Source organism: Aulonocara sp. 'chitande type north' Nkhata Bay, linkage group LG22, assembly GCF_057382095.1.
Source record: "Aulonocara sp. 'chitande type north' Nkhata Bay isolate Kocher_YH1m ecotype deep benthic linkage group LG22, A_spYH_male_GT1.1, whole genome shotgun sequence".
In the NCBI taxonomy this organism is placed as follows: domain Eukaryota; kingdom Metazoa; phylum Chordata; class Actinopteri; order Cichliformes; family Cichlidae; genus Aulonocara; species Aulonocara sp. 'chitande type north' Nkhata Bay.
In genome coordinates, this window is record NC_141364.1 from 11,000,575 (window position 1) to 11,015,326 (window position 14,752).

Consider the following 14,752-nt stretch of genomic DNA (forward strand, 5'->3'; position numbering starts at 1 on the left):
ATTAAATGAAAAGGATTGATCATATTTTTAAATACGACATCTAATTGGACACGTACTAATTTAAATAAGCTATAAATTAATATTTGGATAATGAAAATAAATGTTCATTGAGACGATTTCGTTTCTGCAGCAGCAACCTGTAGGGGGTGCTGTTGTCTTCGCTTTGTAAGAAAAGAACAATCTCATGAAGGTTTCTTTGATTCGGAGCCTTTGCTCTTTGTTTATCCGGCTTTTAATCAATTAATTAATTAATTTTAATACTTATATTTTAAATATGACAACTAGTACTGTATGAATCCAATAAGGTACAAAAGGGAACAGAGCAGTGAGTATAAACGTTCATGTAGGCATAAGATTATTTAGCATCATCCTTTCAACAAGGTGTACTATTAAATAAAAGAGTCATACATGCATACAATACAATGGCAATGGTGGGGAAAACAGTTTAGAATATCGTATGATTTTTCTGGTTTATTTCCTTTAAGTAGTTTAGAAGATTTTATGTATAACTTGAATTTATCCAAAAACAAAACAAACAAAAACACCAATTTAAACACATATAAGATTAACATTTTTAATGTATTTCTTTTGTGTGGTTTCATATTGGGTGTTTTATGATGTTCTAAATCTGTCAGTAGAATTTTCGCTTAATTAATAAAATTTTACACTCCAGAGAGCAAATTTGTTAATCTTAATATATACTTTGCAGCTTTGAAATCCAGCATATATGTGAAAAATAATGTTGCTGTGATGACGTCCTGTTCTCGGGTTCCTCATTTATGTCCTGGATTGTATTGTATTAAAGCTGGTTGTGAATAAAGTTTTTATTTTTTTTTAAACGGTTGACGCAAAGACGACGGTGAAACGTCATCACGTCGCTGCTCCTCTGTCGGGTTTCTGCGGGAAAACGAACGTGTTGAGATGTTTTGAGAGGTTTCAGCAGGTCGGTGTTTCGCTTCTACATGAAACCTGTGTTTAAATAATTCAGGTAAATGTTACAGACATCAGCGGAGGGAGAAGCTTTGATTTACAGTCATGTTTTACGCATTTTGGAGCTTTATTTAGTCGCTGCTAAAGCTAAGGAAACGCTAAAAAAAAAAGAAAAGCTAACAGAGAAGACTAACTTTGTGCTTTCAGATACAAATTTGAGTGTCATTTTAAACGTGTTTTTATGTTTTCTGTAGGTTTAGTTAAAGCTAAGATGACACTGCAGTATATGACACTATATCTTCTGTATTACCATTTATATTCGGCTGTAATGTGCATATACGGGGGTTACTTTGAAAGCCAAATATGAAAGTGTTTTTTGGACCAATAAAGAAAATGCGGTTACGGGATATGATAGTCACGAGATGCAAAACAGACTACGTGTGTCTGAATGAGAAGCTGATGTGACAGTGAGGCAGGAGGAGGCAGCGTGGTTTGGATATGTGCAGAAAGGATGCTGAATATGAAGACCTCAAAGGATTCATGTAGTGAAGGAGGACATGCAGATGGTTGGTGGTGACAGAGGACGTTAGGGTTAGGATGAGATGAAGGCGGATTAGCAACCTTCAGTGAGCTGCTGAAAAAAGGAGGAGAAGAAGTAGTTGTTTTGGCAATTAGGATTACCATTAATTGACTTTACGTCAAGTCAGCTGGTATTGATCCCCTGATTTTTAATAAGTGACAGTGGAATAAAATTATTTTGTTTTTTCCTCAGAACTTGTAACAGTTTCCAGAGTTACATTGGATCATCTCTCCAGCAGATAAAGAAAATAAGACTGGAAACATTTAATTCACTTCATTCTTTTTATGTGTGTTTTTTGTGAGCTCCATTAAAAAAACGCAGTAAGAAAGTATCTAAGACAGCCTTTTTGGTCCCTACATTGCAGTTTCAGTAGAGCCCCATTAACAGCCTAAGAGGATCTAACGTTGATGCAGTCACATTGTCTGGGCATGGTGCTCTTTTCCTAAGTCCTCAGAAATTCTTCTTCCTTTACCTTATTTTCAATCAGAAAAGTGATTAAGAAAAGATGGAGGGAGGGAAATCTTTTTTAACGATTTGACCACAGCCTCTTAGTCGTCTGACGTTTATTAAATGCAGGATTGGTTTGTGACAGATGAGATCAATCGCATTTAAGCTGTGCAGGACATTTTCTATTTGACATGTTCCTGTGTTTTCTCATTTTCTGATTCTAATGTTCTGTCCACAAAGTGTGCAAGGTTTTGCTAATTTTTGCTTTATTGCTTCAAGGTCAGAATCAGTAAACCACAGAAACACGTCTCAGGTACCAACACTGCATGACAGACTCTAATCCAGAGTTATCAATCTTCTGCTTTTCTGCAGGTTACTATGGAGCCCAAGGGAGCTGAGTCTCAGCCATCCGGCGTGGGGCCGGTTGAGGTGGTGAACTCTATTCGGGAGCGAACGATCACAGAGAACAGCATGGTGATCCTCCTGCAGGGCCTTCAGGGAGAGGTGACCACGGTGGACCTGAGGAACGAGAGCACGGCACGTGGACGCGTGGTCAACGTAGATGCCTTCATGAACGTACGGCTAGAGGACGTGTTGTACCGGGACCGGCTGGGTCAGCTCACACAGCTGCAGGACCTATTCATCACTGGCAGGAACATCCGCTATGTCCACATCCCCGACCATATGGACATAATGAAGACCATAGAGAGCCAGCTGGCCAAGATTCACCGCGTCCGGAACTTCGGCAGTGAAGGCGGAGGCAGGAAAGAGTTTGCCAAGAAAACAAAATGACTTTTTTTTTTTTTTTACATTTGGAAAAGACGCTGCTTGTGTAAGGTTCAGAGATTAGAGGACAAACACCAGTCTAGACCAGTAGTTTACATCCTGAGGGCCCACAAAGTGACTCCAGGGTCAAGAACAGGGAGAGAGATCTCAGGTACAGTAAGATATAGTTACAGTTCTCCTTTTCATTGTAAAATACTGGAAACTGTCTTTAGTGCTATAAAAACTGAACAGCTTGGAACCTGGGATGAAAGGCCACAATCTGGGTTTGATTTCTTGTAAGGATCACAAACTCGAAAGGCTGGAGTATTTGGAGGCTGATATCAGTAAATTGTTTAAATGTTTGAAAATAAAACTCCACAGATTGATTTGTTTCCCTATGTAAACACTGTAACAATTCTTTTTAATACATTGCGGATTATTTCTTGGATTAATTGATGCATCTTCCTTGTATCAACTCAAAGAAGCTCTTTGGTTGAGATAAAAAAAAAAGACAAACTATTTAGGGGGATTTTTAAATGAGATATGATGAAAATGCTAAAAAAAAAATCCATCTGAGAATAAAGTGAAATCTTTTTCAATATAATTATAACAACTAAATGATAGATCCTCTTTTGCACAAAGGGTTTAACTTAAACAACGCCACAGCTTCTCTCATATTTTGCTGACTTAGAAACAGTGAAGAGTCTTATCTCTTAAACATAGAGAATACCCTAAAGCAGTCACTTTTTGTGCCTTTTGAGGTGCTGCACCTCATATTTGTACTAAATAGCAAAAATACATTTATCATACATTTCTCCTCATTTTTATAGTATTTTCTACACCTCATTTGCAGAATCTGGACACCTACATTTTTTGCTATTATAACACAACTCACTGGTGTTATAATAGCAAAAAATGTAGGTGTGGTTACCTGTCAATGTAAGCAGCCATGCTTTTTACTCACCAGACAGATCAGCTAAAACACAAAAGTCACCTCCACACTGTTGTTATAAAGGACGAAATTTAAACTTGGGGGTCTTATGAGATTTGACTCGCTTTTGGAGCAACTACAGGCTCAATTTTTCCACCGCCAGAGGTTGCAGCTTGTTTATTTTGGCCCATGTTTCTTTTTTTTAAGTAGGTTTCCCTTTAGCGGGATTTAAGCATTAGTTAACTTCTCCCACAGTTGTGGTTTGCTCCCCACAACAAAATGACTCAACTTATTAAGCTCCTCACTGTCATTCTGGGCCTTTTGATGTGTCGCTCTCTAATAACTCCCTCTAGCCAGCAACTTAATTAACTATCCTAACTTTTGTGCTATCGCATTATTAAAGATCTCTTTTGTCTGTCTTTCAGTACGTTATCATTTTAATTTAGTTGTAAAAATACTTTGAGGGACTTGTCTTTTCTTACCAAATTATTCCCAAAGTTAATCTCTCTGCTCCAGCTCAGTTTTATGAGAATTGAATGGCTCATATTGCAGCTGACACTGAATGCGGTTGTGGTGTGAGGGCCAGTGTATTTACTGGTAAATGGTGAGCATCACAAAGCCCATCTTTCTGTGTGTTAAAAAAAAACAGCCCTAAGTTAATCACTGCCTGTATGCAGGAAAACATTAGTCACTGGTGGGGAAAAACAAGCTGACCTGTTTCCACAGCTCCACAAACATCTCTGCATCAGCGAGCAAGTCGCTCTCAGTCACAACAGTGACATCCACTCTTGTTTTTTAGCCAGTGGAGACAAGCGTGGCGGGTGAAAGGAAGGTAGTGTTTTGCTTGGTGTTCTACCCGTGCGCAGTTGCGATCGGGAATCTGGGGAATTTGCAAAGTGCTATGTTATTCCTACACAGCATCAGGAAGAGGACAGGCCTGACATAACACAGGCAGCTGGAGCAGATAAACCCCGCACTGTGGACAAAAAGGGCGGAGGTTCACCAGCCGTTACTGAGTGCATTAAATTAGGAGGAATATGCACGCAGGAATGTCCCTCAGCAGTTGGATCATTGTTTTGGGCTTTAGCCTCAGAGTGATTTTAGGGACATATTTTTCTCTTGACCAACCCTGAGTGTTTGAATGACAGAAACCACATAATAACCGCTTATTGCTGTGCTAAAAACACCAGCGAGTGCCACATCAACGCTCACTAGACTCAGAATAGTACTTTACAACCGCATAAACAGGTCTTTTGCAATACTTAAGAGTCTGGGTTAGTGTTACAGGAAAAAGCACCAGTATAAATAAGAAAGACAAGCCCTGATTTCATCGCTGTAGTCAGTCTGTAGAATTATATGCTCGTACTTTTAGAAATTAAAGGGGGGCTGTGTTGGTTTTTGTTATTTTCTGTCGCACATACTGTTAAAATGATGAATGCGCTCATATCCAGTTCTGTGGAATTATTCATATTTTGGCTTCGGCTGAGGTTTAAATTCACTCCCAGCAGGCCACAGAGTCAGGTTCACTTCAGTTCACTTAAATGAATTTAGTTTCTTCAGTTGAATTGAATGGAAAAATATAGACTTACCTATATTAGTCCATGCATTCATCTTTAGTAGGCTTGATTACTGTAACAGCATCTTTACAGGTCTACCTAAAAAATCAGTCAGACAACTACAGCTCATTCAGAACTCTGCTGCTCGAGTCCTCACTAAGACCAAAAAAGTGGACCACATCAGTCCAGCTCTGAGGTCCTTACACTGGCTGCCTGTCCGTCAGAGGATAGACTTTAAAGTTCTGATGCTGGCCTATAAAGCTCTGAATGGTTTAGGACCAAAATACATCAGTGACCTGCTGACCCAGTATGAACCATCCAGATCCCTCAGGTCATCTGGATCCGGTCTTTTATCAGTTCCCAGAGTCAGAACCAGACACGGAGAAGCTGCATTCAGCTTTTATGCTCCTTATATCTGGAACAAACTCCCAGAAAGCCTCAGATCAGCTGAAACACTCAGTTTATTTAAATCCAGGTTGAAGACTCACCTATTCTCAGCTGCATTTGAATAAAGCACCAAATCCACACTTTAAGCTTAAATTTCAAAACTTACATTTAACTACTGATTTTATCTACTGTTCTGATTTTATCTGTTTTGATTTTATATACTGTTGTTTGTTTGTTTGTTTGTTTGTTTGTTAATTAGTTAGTTAATTTGCTTGTTTTATTCAATTTTAAATCATGCTTTTTATTTGTTCTTGTTTCTAATGTCTCTGTAAAGCACTTTGAATCACCTTGTTGTTGAATTGTGCTATACAAATAAACTTGCCTTGCCTTGCCTTGCCTTTTGACAAAGCTCTCAGTCACACAGGCCTATAGACCAGTTGGCAACCCCCTTGCAGTCTCCAGTCGCTAAGAAGAAATGTGTGTATTCCCCAGACCAGTGGTTGAGTATTAGTTGATTTGAAAATGGTTGCCAACAGGGTGCTGAACCAAAGACCTGCCTGTGATTGCGTTTTGTTGCTTGTAGATTGCTGTGGTTGCCTGTAGTTTGTATGGAAGATGCCAACTTGTCTGCAAACATTCACAGAGTTGTAATGAAACTTGGAAAAGTGCAACACAAACTTGACCTTCAGAGCAAAATAGTGCTTTACTTTTATTTTGAAGGTTAACGTTCTCCATTTCTGGTTTGCATCGCACCTTTTCAAGTTTCACTGCTGCTCTGCAAGTAGCTGGTGAGTGGTTACAGATGAGTTGGTGTCTTCCATGAAACTGCTAGCAACCTGACCCAAGGAGAATTTCCATTTGACCTAACAACTGTAGGCAATCAATTGCCAACCAGTTGTGGAATCCTTATTTGTCCCTAGCAACCAGTGGTTTCCAAGGGTCTCCAAGCCTGTATGGTTTTGCTCAAATCAAGCAGCGAAAGTGAAATGAGTTTTTAAATGTAATAAAAGACAGAGGAGATTATTTTTGACACACACATTGACGACCACAGTCCCATGGTTATTCAATTACTCAAGTGCAGCCCTACAAAAATCTTTGTGACCATATAGTTTCCTTAAAGCACAATAACCTGGCATGTAATGTTGATTGGGTGTTCTGGACTGCTGGACTGAGTTCAAAGGTGCAAACTGGACTGGTTTAAGAACTATTTTGCTCTTTTGATCAGTTATATTAACAATGTGTCGGCTGTGTGACACTGCAGTGTAGCTCAAATCAACTATGAGCACCTCCTGTTTCGGTTGTTTGATAGGTTTTAAAATTTGTATCTCCTGGTGTCGTGTGGAAAGCTCCAGCTTTGTAAAGTCCAAGTCAGATTTCCCCATGAAGTATCAATCTATTCATCGGTCTCCTCTCCTGCTCCACAAACCTCACTCTGAGCTCTTTTTACTCCCCTCCAGGCTCAGATTAAAACACAAAGAGCTCAATTAATCCAGGAGCCCCCACAGCAGCGTGGCCCCATGCCCACAGCTGCCACCTAGCTATTTCCTGTTCCACCCTCCTGGCTTAACTGTGAACAGACCTCAGTGTTGGGCATCCAGCAGGAGAGAGATCACCTCCCTCTGGTCAGGAGTGTGTGGGTCATACCTGGAGAGGATAGAATAGCTAAAATAAAAGACTTGAGCAGTTTGGAATTTTTATTTTGGAGTTCGATGGCAGTGAAGCATGCATGGCTTTCACTTCTCTCAGGAAAAGGAAAGACCTCCTCCAAAACACAAGTGTGGACCACTACTGGCTGGTCCTCCTCCCTCTGAGGGATGAGAGGGAGTGAATCACAGTGGAGAGCTGCTCGCTCTTCAGTCCAGCAGCGTCTGCTCAGCTGTCACGTATGCCGAGTGACCCACGACCTCTCGCTGCTGCTTTTCTGCCCGAGAGAAGATGGGAGTCTTATCTAAGTGACCGGCTCCAAACGTGGATCTGAATTCTTTGTTTTGCATACGGAAGTTTTAAATCTGTCAACCTGTGCATGACTGAGGTGAGTGACTTTTATTTAACTTTATCTTTGCTGGGAAAAAAGATTTTTTACATTTTATTACACCCCTTAACAAATATAAAGCTCTACTGTCATGCAACTCAGTAGTTTATTAGCATGGCCTCCTGTTTTTTTTTACAACACCACAGACAATTAAAGGTTTTTACAAGCTGAGGAGCTGCAACATGCCCAAAATTATAGCACAGTGAGTATGTTGTCACCCAGTCTGTCACATGTATTTTCCATCAGTCTTAATCTCACTCTCTTTAAATGTTTTTGACAGCAGCTCCACCTCATTTCTCATTTTTTTGACTACTGTTAAAAAGTGATTTTTTTCAGCAGTTTCAAGTTTCCTCATTGGACTTAAACAGGATTATCTAAGCAGGAAGGGCCGAGCGGGAGTGCATTTACAGGGTTTCACATAAACAGCTGCCGGGCTATGCTTGCGTGGAGGTTGTTGGACTCGTCTGGAAATGTTAGGTGTTAAATCTGTCTGCCCGAGACTGCGGCTGCACAAAATGTGTCCCTCCCTCTGGTATTTGTGTGGTGCTTCGAGCTCACCACAAACTGCCAGTCCTGGAGCCATGAAGAAAAAAATATTTATACACGATTTCATTCTGTAATCGAGAAAACAGAAAAAGAGGCGCCTCTTTGTGTCATTTCTCCTTATAATTAAGTATTAAAAACGTCGCCTTCTTAAAACAAATGAGAACGTTCATGGAGGGCACTTTTTTCCAAAAAACGTACAAAGTCTGAATGCTGCACTGAAAAAAAGAAAAAATTGTAATTAAAGTGAAGTTGAGATAAAAGGTCTCTGCCCTAAAAATAACCTCATACATAAATTGCAAAACCCTAGCCAAGTGAACAAATGCGATGTGTGTTGATTAGCAAACAGACAGTTGAAACTATGAAGGTTTAAAAGGTGATGCTAACACTAAAGTGCCTTAAAACTGCATTCTTTTTCATGACCACCAGGGGGGAAATGTGTGGTTGGAAAAAGACTTCTAGTTCTATCAGAGAACAGCCCTTTGTAAACACTAAGTTTATGGCCTCAATCACTCACTTCAGGTCATATTCAATATATAATTAAGTGAGTTTTGGCAGCTTTCCTTTAGTCTTCTCATGGTTACTTCCAAAAGATAGACCTAACAAAAAGCCTATAAGTTTTTGCAGTCGTTAACATAGTGACTGGTGAAACGACCACATATTGTGAATTTGACTATGAAACCTCAAGCTCGCTGGCTTATAGAATGCAAGCTGTAATCGACAGCCTGTTGTACATACCCTGGATAATCCTCCTCTCTGACTCTTAGAATGACCAGATGGACTTTTTTAAGTTTGTGAAGACATTTAGTCTCAAGAGCTGAAACGTCTGATCGTAATGACCCACGCCTTTTGTCACAAATTTGCTCACATGATCAACAACCCTCAGGACCACCCCCATGGGGACGCTCCTCCCTGTGCTCAAGACTCACACAACCTGGACAACTGAGAACCTACAAATCCCCAAATTTACAAAATTAACTATTTTATTCTGTATGACCTGAAAGTAGAAACATGAACTGAGCAGGAAGGCCTGGGGATGTTTTTTAATTAATTTTTTTTAATTTTGTGAGTCTTTGATTTTCTCTGTTTTTATTCCATTAATGGTAGTTTAAAAGAATAGGTAAACAAAATAAAATAAAAAAATATAATAATAATTTAAATAGATAAAAAATAAAGGATCATTTTTAAAGATTTAAGTTCATTCTAGCTGTTGTTCTAAGCGGTGCTTGGCAGCGTCATGAAAAGTTGGAACAGCGTGGATCTGGATCATCTGGCCTCCTGCAGTGTCATCTCACTTTCCCAGCGCTGATAGTGAAAGTCAGTTTGGGATTGTTGTTTGTGCTGTGGACTGTTTCAAGATGCAATGATAAAAATCAGATTATGGAAAGAACTTTTATCCCCACCGGAAAAATAAAAATAACTAAGCAGACACTGAAGGAAATCCTCCCCCAATCCCTGGACAAATTGCTCCCTGCTGTTGCATAACACTTTATAACTGTTTCCTCGTTTTTATTTAAAATTTAAGTTAAAAAATAAATAAAATGTAACCTCAATGTTAAACCTCTGTGCAGATGGAGTTCAAGTTAACCTAAGCTGAGATCTGCTTGATATTTTTGCCCACAGACACGTGAGTGTTGATGCAAACAAAAAAAAACTTAGAAAGAATGAGGTGATATGTGCACTGTGATAAATGCTGCAGTCTTGATAAACTGTGTAAAAGTACAGGGTGTAAAGTCAGTCTTTAATCGTTTGAATCGAGCTAAGCTGAAAACTAAATTGCTCACTTATGTTGTTAAGGTCTGGGGGCAGCAAATTGAGGGTGCAGAAGTAGTCACGCTTCTTCTTTGATTAAATCCCAAACAGAAGGCAGTGTTGGTTGGGAACCACCAGTTCCCATGAGTAAATGGACCCCGAGCCAGCCACAAAGCAACTACAACTTTAATTTGCCCAAAAGCAAATTAAAGAAAGCCTTTGAGAGCACACTGGGGCTGCCAAAAGTCGCTGGGATAAAGATCAGGGTGGGAGAGCGACCCAAACCCCCAGCAGCAGCAACTGGAACGGGGCACGGTTTGGTCCTCCCCAGAGAGAGAGCAGGAGAAAGAAAAACATTCGGCTCCCATGGAAATTGTTTTTGTAGTGACAGGGAATGTGAGGGGGTGGGAAGTATCAGTCATCATGTTTACGTCAATCCTTACTGTAACCGTGGGACCGTCTGCGAGACGGGGTCCGGAGCAAATCCATCTACCGCGGTCTAATGCAGCCCCTCGCTCTCTTAAAGGGTCGATTCACCCAAATAACAGAAGGATGCAGTCGCTCTGAGAAGCTTTTTTTTGTATGGGAAATGTCAGGTCGTTTTGTGCTGACATCCGTGGCTGTCCTCAGGATAATATATATATATATATATATATATATATATATATATATATATATATATATATATATATATATATATATATATATATATATTTTTTTTTTTTTTTTTTTTTTTTTTAAACTGTGATTACTCTCTTGAATGATAATTAAATTTGCTAACAGTGAAATACTTGTTAAACATCTCTAACAAAAAACAGAATGTCTCTCCCGGAGATTTAGGTGCCATTTTTCTTAATGTTTTTGTAGGCATCCCTGAGGCTGTTTAACCCCCATTAAAACAATTAGTTTTAAGTTTTTGCAGCTGTGAGCAGCTTCTTTACTTCCTCAATGCATTGCAAAGAGGGACAACGGCGTGTTTGCCACGTTTGTACTCTGTGTTCTCACGGTACACTTTAATTAATTCTTTGTGGCACAGATTCAATAAGGTGCTGGAAACATTCTCAGAGATTTTGGTCCATACTGACATGACAGCATCACGCAGCTGCTGTAGATTTGTTGGTTGCACATCCACGATGAGAATCTCCTGTTCCACCACATCTCAGAGGTGCTGTGTTGGATCACAGTCTGCTGACTGTGGAGGTCATTCAAGTACAGGGAACATGAGTTTTGTGACATGGTGCATTGTCTTGCTGGAAGCAGCGATGAGAAGATGAGTGCATTGTGGTCACTAAGGGAAGGCGTCAAGGAAACATCCACCCCACCATTGCACCATGATACAAGCCAAGGTGGATCTGTGTCTTCTGCTGTTGTAGCCCAACTGCTTTAACATTCAGAGATGCTCTTCTGCATACGTTGGTGTAACAAATGGTTATTTGAGTTACTGTGGCCTTCCTATCAGCTCAAAACAATCTGGCCTCCTTTGACCTCAGACATCAACAAGACATCTTGGCCCACAGAGCTGCTGCTCACTGCATACTTTCTCTTTTTCACTTTCTGAGAAACTCAGACCAGTCTGGCACCAACAATGATGACACATTCCAAGTCACTCACATCACCATTATTCCACATTTTGATGCTCAGTTTGAACTTAAGCAGGTCATCTTGACCATTTAGATATATAATAGATATTTATGTTATAGAGCATTGAACAAGTGTACTTAAAGAAGTGGCCAGTGAGTGCATATGACAGATAATAAACAAAAGAATATTACATCCAGTTTAATGACTTACTAAAATCTAACACCTGCCAAAAGATTATCACAAGCTAACAATAGAGAAATGCTCCTACTTTATATAAATACCAATTAAATAATGAAATAACTTGCTGTGAAACCTTGTGTGCAAAACAAACACAACTCCTCTCAGCTCCATTGTTTTGGGGAAGAGGCAGAAATTAGAAATTCACTGCTACATTTCTGTGAACCCGACCTTTTCACTTCCTGCCGGTCTCCCATCACGAGTGTGAGTTTCTTGGAGTGAACATGTGAAACCTGACATGCCACTTCTTCTGTGGGAAAAAAATAAAAACTGCGTAGCCGGAAAGGCGCCCCTCTCATAAATATAAACATCCCCATCGGTCTCAGCAGACCTCTCGCTGCCGTCCTCTCTGCCTGGCTTGAGTGTCGTCAGAGGAAGACAATGTCTCCTGACCTCTGACACCCATTTAGATCAGAAGAATGACGGGTGGTGCTTTGGAGCAATGCATTTTTTAGGCTTAAAACACTTTTTTTTCTTTTGAGATGACTTTGAAAGCATTTGTTTTTCTTGTTTTTCTGACAGGATCTGCCTCGGGTTATCCAGGAGGTAAACGTGTAAAAGGAGATGGTGCGTGTCTGAACCCACAGTGAACCAAGATGGAGCCAATTAAGAGAGATATGGAGCTGCTGAGTAACAGCATGGCGACCTACGCTCACATCAAAGGTAAAATCGTAGCAGGGCTTTAAGTGTGGCTTCCACCATGGAGTTGGGGACAACCTCAAGGGGTTATTAGATGAATCTATAAAACCGCAGGCAGCTTGCTACACCACACTGTATGACTTTACGTAGGTTGTACATGAATATTTCTTTCTAAGCTCCTACACGAGTAACTCTGCATGTTACAGTTCAAAGAAATCTTTATTTAACTTTATACTTTAAACTTCATTCTGATTGGCTGCCTCGTGCAAACAGAAGGGTTTAACAACAGTGGGTGGGGCCTTTGTGCTCACACCTAGAGCCATAATAGTTTGCTTTAATAACGCTCTGCCTGAGGCGGCCATATTAGGGATATCCCTTCTTAGTGACATCACAAAGAGCCAAGAGTAGAAAATCTGGTGAAAATCAAGCGTTTAGAGTCTGAAACCTGAGTTTTTGGCTCACAGGGTTTACTTTAACATACACTGATCTGAGTATTTGAAACTTTCGCTGTCTTTGATATGAGCATCCACCACTCTAACAGTATAGAGATGACAGAAAATAAAGAAAAGCTTAATAAATCCACTTTTTAATGCTTTTATTTCAGTAAATTAGTTTTTCTTCCCTCTTCTTGTGCAGCCAATCCAGAGAGCTTTGCCCTCTACTTCATGATGGGCGTCTGCTTCGGGCTTTTCATGGCGCTGTGCCTCCTGGTGGCCGGCATCACTTGCAGGGCTCGCCGCCACAGAAAACCACCTCCGTCTCCATCGAGGAGACAGCTCAAGGAGTCCGGTGAAGAGGAGGAGGATGAGGAAGAAGAGGAGGAGAGTGTAGGAGAGGAGAGGGCGGTGGATACGGAGATCCCTAAAGTGACAGTGGGTCCTCTGAGTGACCGCAGCAGCCAGTCTAACGGCACTCTGAGGAGCCTGAACGTTTTCACCTCGGCCGAGGAGCTGGAGAAGGCTCGACGGCTGGAGGAGAGGGAGCGAATCGTCAGGGAGATCTGGAGGAACGGGCAGCCGGACATCCTGGTTACGGGGACCGGGACGATTGGACGAGTTCATTACCACTAAGAGAGACTTGGACTGAGCTTTTAAAAAACCTGTAAGGGACAACCAATGGAGAGAAACGTGCCTTGTATGGAGGCACAAAAATGGACGCAAACTAATCGCAACATTAAAAATATATATATATTATTTACCGATTAAAGAATTTGCAATAACTTAACTTTTATCATGTAAAATGAAATTTAGAAGAAAATCCACTCTACTCAAAACAAAATACTAGTATTTTTAAAGTCCCTAAATAAATTGCAGTATTACAAAAATAAATATGAATAATAAGAGAGAAAATATGTATGCAAGCTAACCATTTAAAAATTCATAAAAGTTATTTTTAATCAGCTTTTTTTTCATGCTTGAAGTGTTTCTCAGTCAAGATGTAGTGGCATTATGAAAAATTACAAAAACAAACAAACGCACACCAAATTATTTTAGAGGTTTGGGGTTGCATGTTGCGTATCTCCTCATATAAATTTTTTTATTTCATTATTTTAATTTATTATTATGGAAAATCGGACACTTTGGGCCTCCATAAATGTGGACTATCACAGATTTTATGCACAAGTGTTTGTTTTGGGGGGAAGGTTGGCTTCATGTGTATTCATCTTTGGAATGTGAATAATTAAAGCTAAACCACTTTTTAATAAACAAATGGTCTTATAGTCACTGTTTTCCAAAATGAAGAATAAACAATTTTTAAAAAGAAAGAAAGAATAAATGAAGAAAAATTGTTAAGAATATGCTGATCTTGCTCTATCTGCACATTTCAAGTTAATAAGTCAAAGCTGATATAAAAACCCAAAATGATGATGGCAAAAAACATTTCTTTATGTGGTAGAAACAAGCTTCCATATCACAATGATGTGAAATAAGGGAGATTAAAAAAAACATAGTCAGTATAAAAGAAGGCCTCTGATTTTCCCACACATTATGAAGCTTCAATCAGTTTTGGGATCGTCAGTACCCCACAGCATCCACACTATTAGTCACATACAGTAAGCTGTTAAAATGCTCCAAAACACTCCAACAGCACACACACATCGAAGAGTTTATTGATTTAAACTCAGTTATCTAGACAGATGATTGTAAGAAAAATACAATTAAATCCAGTCTATTCATGATTATTATAAAGGAGAAAATCCACAGAGGCTACCAGGCTTTTCAGCTCTGGGGTTGCTTCATGCTAGGCTGTGGCCCCTGTAGTGGGCAATGATGGTACTGCAGGTTGGTCTTGAGAACCCATTAACTACATATATATAGATATAGATATATTTAGTGGTACCTTCTGAATTCTTACATGACTATAGGATGAGT

At 39.8% G+C, this 14,752-nt stretch overlaps 2 protein-coding genes across 5 annotated transcripts; both read left to right on the forward strand.

Moving 5' to 3' along the window:
- The first annotated feature begins 63 nt into the window (after positions 1-63).
- lsm10 (LSM10, U7 small nuclear RNA associated) lies at positions 64-3,170 on the forward strand. Of its 2 annotated transcripts, none has more exons than XM_086279465.1 (2): positions 64-988; positions 2,330-3,170. In XM_086279465.1, the coding sequence occupies exon 2, from the start codon at positions 2,336-2,338 to the stop codon at positions 2,747-2,749; it is 414 nt and encodes a 137-aa protein (XP_086135591.1). In that variant the 5' UTR covers positions 64-988; positions 2,330-2,335; the 3' UTR covers positions 2,750-3,170. The 2 variants fall into 2 exon arrangements, with proteins under 2 accessions (XP_086135591.1, XP_086135592.1); XM_086279466.1 differs by having other exon boundaries at positions 64-943.
- Positions 3,171-7,210: 4,040 nt separating this feature from the next.
- On the forward strand, positions 7,211-14,090 carry eva1bb (eva-1 homolog Bb (C. elegans)). 3 transcript variants are annotated; one of them, XM_086279463.1, is made up of 4 exons: positions 7,211-7,628; positions 7,775-7,830; positions 12,264-12,404; positions 13,017-14,090. In XM_086279463.1, exons 3-4 carry the CDS (start codon positions 12,338-12,340, stop codon positions 13,448-13,450), a joined length of 501 nt encoding a protein of 166 aa, XP_086135589.1. In that variant the 5' UTR covers positions 7,211-7,628; positions 7,775-7,830; positions 12,264-12,337; the 3' UTR covers positions 13,451-14,090. The 3 variants fall into 3 exon arrangements, with proteins under 3 accessions (XP_086135589.1, XP_086135588.1, XP_086135590.1); XM_086279462.1 differs by lacking the exon at positions 7,775-7,830 and having other exon boundaries at positions 7,220-7,628; XM_086279464.1 differs by lacking the exons at positions 7,211-7,628; positions 7,775-7,830 and adding an exon at positions 9,729-9,798.
- Positions 14,091-14,752: the final 662 nt, after the last annotated feature.

What these genes read in the sequence shown, in the direction of transcription:
- lsm10 (XM_086279465.1), top strand. Translation starts at nt 2,336, where the DNA reads ATGGAGCCCAAGGGAGCTGAGTCTCAGCCATCCGGCGTGGGGCCGGTT.
- eva1bb (XM_086279463.1), top strand. Translation starts at nt 12,338, where the DNA reads ATGGAGCCAATTAAGAGAGATATGGAGCTGCTGAGTAACAGCATGGCG. An exon ending in GACCTACGCTCACATCAAAG is followed by an intron (nt 12,405 to 13,016) that starts GTAAAATCGTAG and finishes CTTCTTGTGCAG; the next exon opens with CCAATCCAGAGAGCTTTGCC.